Source organism: Triticum urartu, chromosome 3, assembly GCF_003073215.2.
Source record: "Triticum urartu cultivar G1812 chromosome 3, Tu2.1, whole genome shotgun sequence".
Taxonomy (NCBI): Eukaryota; Viridiplantae; Streptophyta; class Magnoliopsida; order Poales; family Poaceae; genus Triticum; species Triticum urartu.
The window spans coordinates 315095611-315101610 of NC_053024.1; the positions used below are offsets into that span (position 1 = coordinate 315095611).

At 53.0% G+C, this 6000-nt stretch overlaps 1 protein-coding gene across 1 annotated transcript in view; it reads right to left on the reverse strand.

Annotated features, from left to right (window-relative positions):
- The window catches only part of LOC125548348 (serrate RNA effector molecule homolog), a 34574-nt gene extending 28784 nt beyond the window's left edge, over positions 1-5790 (reverse strand). Inside the window, exon 1 of the mRNA XM_048711973.1 lies at positions 5273-5790. Within this exon, the coding sequence (XP_048567930.1) occupies positions 5273-5629 (357 nt within the window). The 5' untranslated portion in view covers positions 5630-5790. The remainder of the gene's footprint in view (positions 1-5272) is intronic.
- Between the last annotated feature and the right edge of the window lie 210 nt (positions 5791-6000).

The window sequence follows — 6000 nt, forward strand, 5'->3', positions numbered from 1 at the left end:
TTTCGGATCCATGATGCATTCTCCTTAGCATTTCGTGGATATATCTAGTTTTCCCCAATTTTTACGGACTAAGTCCAACAAATAAAATGGCTTCCCCCTATCGCACTACGCTGTTGATTGAAGTTTCGGCTACCCTAGGACTTGTTGGAGGGTGGCACAATGTGTCGATTTGCAGGTGAAGCAGCTCCTACACCCACAATGCACGACACGTACTAGGTGTATGCTTCCGGAGGCAGCGGAGATGATTACTTGGGCACTTCTGAGTATTGAGACCCTACGCTCTTCATGTTTCCTGGCATGCCTCGTGTTCACAGAGGCTCGCACTCTAGGGAAGACTATAGGAAAAGATCATGGAGGGCTGCCTGACCCAACACAAGTTGGTTTGGTGCGTAGTCACATGGCAACCCTGGGGTGCGCCACTAGAAGCCCCAGATAATGTGCTAGCGGGTTTTTCCTAGTCCACAGAGGTGAACAGTTCCTTTCCAATTCCCAAGGTGGGTCCCGAAGAATCCTGGAAGAAGAGTCCCCAAGAAGTTCGAGCCGAATGTCAAAACAAGTCCATGAAGTCCGCGGCCAATCAATCATCCGCGTGAGCAATCAAGATGAAATTCTGAAAATCCAAGAAGCAAATTCAAGAAAGAAAATCCCAACAATCCAAGAAGCAATCAAGCGGTCCCAAGCAGTAAGGAACCCACTGGAAGGAAGGCGGGAGGAAGCTGTTCACCACCCCTCAATATGCATGAAGAAAAATTGCCAAGCCGTTGACCTAAAACCATTTACCCTGAACTTATCACACCCAAGTCTCTAGGTTCATGAGGCATGTGCAGGGGGCATGTTGAGCTGTGGCAGCCCTCAATATGATGATGGGCTAGAGTATGAATTTTTGTTGCCTCTCGGAAGCATCCCGAAACACGGCGTCTTCATACACGTACACCAAAGCTATTTAAGTTGTTGAGTTGCAATCATCAAGGTCTTTCGACGGTTCCCAATGACAAGTCCTTCGGTAGCCTTCTCAGATATCACGCCTATAGCTGGTGTATAACGGGAAAGCCAACATTTTAAAACCCACAGATCTTTTCCCCCTCTCTTTATCGCATGTTTTCCTTTGGTGTTCCTAGTTGTGCTCCTCCAACATCTTTTGCAGCCATGGAGAGACACTCCCTATCGTCGTCGACGACATTCCGGCGACAAACCACTACATCGACCTACATCATGGGTGATTAGGGGCAGCAATACCCATGCATACATAACAACGCTGACAACACGTCGGCAACCAATGGTCTACACCGACGCACGCGATGGGCGCCATAAGGCAACACCTGCGCTCATGGCCCCGTCTCCAACAACAACGAAGCATGGGGGCAACGTCAAGCCCTCAATCATTCGTAAGGCTGATGGCGTTCCGGCATACCACCAGAATTGTCACACCGTGAGTGGTGTGGCGATTCACTCAATGAAGGGGAGGTATCGACGGTCTATCGATGCCTCGCCTACATCAACACGTGGAAATCATGGGAGCAGTGCCACGTGCCAGTGCGGCCAGCGTGAATCTGTGAAACCCTCCAATCAAGTCGGCTGGCACTGTAGCAGCTAGACGGTCGCGACAATATTAGTAAATTCTGGTTTTTGTTTTTAGGACAATGCATGATGTTTCGTCATTGGAATGAAGACAAAATAGGGTTGTTTCGTTGTCTGGCATCATACCTGCTATATGATCCAGCGAACTCCCTAGAGAACACAAGTGTGGATGGTCATACCTACACTAAGATACATTGTTACTAATCAACCATCTTCAGAATGGCGCCCAAGATCGTCCAACTCCAAACCGGGTCTTTAGGCTGCATGTGAATAATGCGCCAAGAAAAGTAAAAAAAAAATTCGTCGAGTCGAGCTCGATTTGCCTCGCACTCAAGCTCCACTCGACGAGGGGGCATTTGTTTGATGAGTTTTTGTCCACTATTGCATAAAATAATATATATATTTTTAATGAGATTTTTATGCAGGCTATAAATACAAAGGCAAAATTCATTTAGCATTGCACAATCATGAATGGCAAGCTGCCCACGTTCTTTCACATGCACGTTCATGAAATGTTGGTGCAAGAAATTCGTGTGCATGCGTACGTCCTGGCCACATGCACATTGGCTAGATGTAGTAGTCTAGCTTTGTACGTGTATGTATTCGGGTGTCTCGACCGGCCGGCAAGCTCGCGTGCGTACATATCCAAATACCCGTTTTGTATTTATACATCGTATGTGTATGTATTTGAGTATCTACGGCCGGTCGGCAAGGGCACAAATACATATCCGAATACCCGGTGCAAGTTACATGCACGGGAGCAGCCTGTGTGTGCTCGTATAATTGGCAAGCTTAAGCATTAGGAAAACCAAAGACTCAACCGACCTCGTTGATTTTTGTTGAAAGGCATGCTGGAAGAAACAAGATATGCATCCGTTTGTTTCCTTTTCTTTGCGCAGACTTGGACATCAAGAAGAAGAATAGAAGGAAGAAATCAGCGGCGGGCTGCGTACAACGTCCAGCCCTTCCGTCCTATAAATACAGGAGCTACCACGTCCTGGCCGGCACGCAGAGACACCCAGCCACCACGGCCGCCGCCATCACGTGCACAACAAATCCACGCAGCAACACATCCACAAATCCATCGACCACATCCAGCCACCACGGTCACATAACTCGCGCAGCAAGAAGAAGTAGAAGGAGAGAAGAGAGATCGGCCTCGACATCTCGTCACAAGAACGCCGACGATCATCCGTACAAGAAGCCGGCGCCTCGACAGCAACATGAACACCAAGTCGATCTTCCCAAACGATAAAGTTATCATCTAATCACTCCTTCATCCTTTTTCATCCTTTATTATTGCATGCATGCACAACACGTGGTGGCGCGGTGGAGCTCGCGATCATGCAGCACTTCATTGGCATTATCATCATCTTCCTCAAGCTAACCAAGACGACGAGACTACTCCCGGACTTCACCAAGGCATGGAAGACGAGGACGCATCGATGGGACTGCCGGCGCGCAGTCCGTTGGCCTCCTTTGTGGTGGCTACCTTTGGTGATGAGGCCGGCTACGTCTACTTTGTCAAGCTGGAGTCCTGGAGGCGCGGAGCTCGTAAGGATTCCGCCGTGTGCCGCGGAGGTTGCCGCCGCCGTGCCGCAGTGGATCGCGGCGCGGAGTTCGCCAAGATGACACCAATGTCAACTTCATCAAGCCGGCGCCATGGAGGACGAAGGCGTGGAGGCTTGGGAGGATGCCGCCGCCGTGCCGTGGTGGATGGCGCCACGGAGTTCGCCAAGATGACGCCAATCTCAACATCATCAACCTGGTGCCGCAAGGATCGTGCCGGGGAGCTCGCAAGAAGGAGAGGAGGGAGGCGTGGCGCCCGTTGGGGATGCCGCCGACGTCTACTTCGTCAAGCTGGAGCCCGGAGGCGTGGAGCTCGCAGGGATTGCGTCGTGTGCCGTGGAGGAAGGCGAGATGGAGCTCGCTAGGACGACGCCTGTCTTCTTCTTCATCAAGCCGGTGCCATGGAGGACAAAGGCGTGAAGGCTCGCAACGATGGCGTCGCCGTGCCGCGCTGGATAGCGGCGCGGAGCTCGCCAAGACGACACCAACGCCAATATCATCAAGCCGGTGCCATGGAGGACAGAGGCGTGGAGCTAGCAAGGATGCCGCTGCCGTGCCGCGGTGGATGGCGCCCCGGAGTTCGCCAAGATGACGCCAATGTCAACAACATCAACCCGGTACCGCGAAGGATCGTGGTGTGGAGCTCGCAAGGAGGACACCACCAATGTCTACCTCGTCAAGATGGAGCCCGCGACCCGGAGCCATGAAGATGACACACGCCCTCGGTGCTGCCCGCAACACGGAGCCCGCGATGCAAAGAAGATGGTGCTACGCAATGACGTGGCTTCATCAACCCTTACCACTACATGGTGCTATTTGCGACATGAAGCCCATGAAGACGAGGCGTGATGGCGAGGAGGCGACGTGACTTCACCAACACTAACTCCCGATGGCCCTGTGAGGCGGTGCCCTTGTCTTGAAGGACCGTCGTAAACACGGCGTCCAACCGAGATGAGGCACTAACCACACCGGCATTGCCGATACGAGCGAGCGTTGGTTTTACATTGACGCTGGTCTCCACAAAAGATTACTCCCGTGAGGCAACCCCTTGCATACCCGACGATGCCGCTACATCGTCAAGAAGTCCGAACTGAGCAGGACCCATGCAACTTCAACACCAACTACATCGACGCTGTCAAGACCGACGAGGCGCGACGGCGAGGGCGAACATGGCCAGCACAAAGCCATGTTTTGAGCAGCATGTGTACCGACGAGGACACGAGCTTTGCCGCCGCCCACACCATACACTCACACCATCATCATCATGCATGAAGAATGCGAAGCGAAGACGACCACACAGCTTAATCGGAGGTATCTCGCGGAGCAATCCGCGAGAGTAATTAACCGGGAGCTTTTTGAGGCCCCGCGAACCAGGAGACTGCACATCGCCATAGTCAGGCGGGCCGCGCTAGTAGGCCACGGAGCGCAACCATTTTTTTTATGGGACCTTGTAATTTTGTTCATCCAAAGAGATAAATGAAATACTTGTTTCCCGTATCACTTTTCTTTGTGTACTACGGTACACTGACACTAATCATCATAAAACAACATTACTGTCTCCATGCTAGACAACATTGACATATTCCGTATCTGAATCACACACACATCGAACTTCCTAGAATGTCACATAGTGTAAAAAAACTGTACAACAAACAGTTAGGGTCTACGCACCATGAATCTTCACTGGTGCTTCGGTAAGGAGCGTGAGGTGGCACCTTCACTCGTCGGCTGTCTGCCCATTATCATACCATGCATAAATATAGCAAACCTAGTACAACGGAAGACACCTCATGTCCAATTCTCAAGATTCCAAGCTATACCCGTCGGTCATCACTATTGGCATCGTTAATTGTCACTCCACCAGTGGTACAAGCAAAGGACCACCACCAAGTAGTTATACTACTCTTCCCCACATCCTAAAGACCATGACCCAACTATGTAGAACAAGAATCAGCGGCTTCACTGACTGCAACCTTTCACGAAACTGAATCTTTGTACGATTCCGAAAGGCTCATTTCTATCACGAAGATACCGGCTGTACCGCTCTACCAATCTACTATAGATCAAAACCGGCTGCGAAACTCTAACATCAGTGGACGTGAAAGCAAAACGGGCACGCACTAACCTCCTCGGCGCCGGCCTTGCCGTCCGCGGCGGCGGAGGCGGTTTCCCAGACGGGACGCGGAGGGGCGGTGGTGGCGAAGTAGTCTTCGTCGTCCTCGTCCTCTACGTCGGCCCACGACTTCGACTTGAGCGGCGCGGGCGCCCAGAAAACCTCCGGCGGCGGCCGCGGCGCGTTCTCCTCCCCCTTCCCTGCCGCGGCGGCATTCTTGGTCCCCTTCACCTTCCGCCCCGGAGTGGACGCCGATGCGGACGGCTTCTTCTTCTTCTTCTTCTTGAGCGCCTCGAGCGCGGCGAACACGTTGCCGCTGCCGATCCTCACGGCGGCCTCCGCGTCCCTCCGACCGGCGCCTCCGGCCATGGCCGGGGCCGCGTATCCAGCGAGGGGTCGGTGCCGAACTGGCCGGAACGGGAATCCAGCAGGGAGGAGCGGTCGGTGGGTGGGGTCCGGTTAGGGCAGGGAAGGAAGGACCCTTGCAACGAGGCGGCGACGGAGGAGAAGAGGAGATGGAGAGGGCAGGGGAGCGAAGGAGCGAGTGAGGTGGTAACGCCAGGTGGAGGCCAGGGTTGTGGGGCCCGCGGCTCTCGGTGGAGTGTCAGTGTCAGTGGGGAGGGTAGGTGGCAGGTTGGGTTGTGTTGCAAGGGTGAGTGGAGAGCTTCGTGCCGGTTTGAGGTTGGTCCTTGTTAACTTGAGCGTGAGTTTTTCTTTCTACTCTAGTGACTAAAACGTCT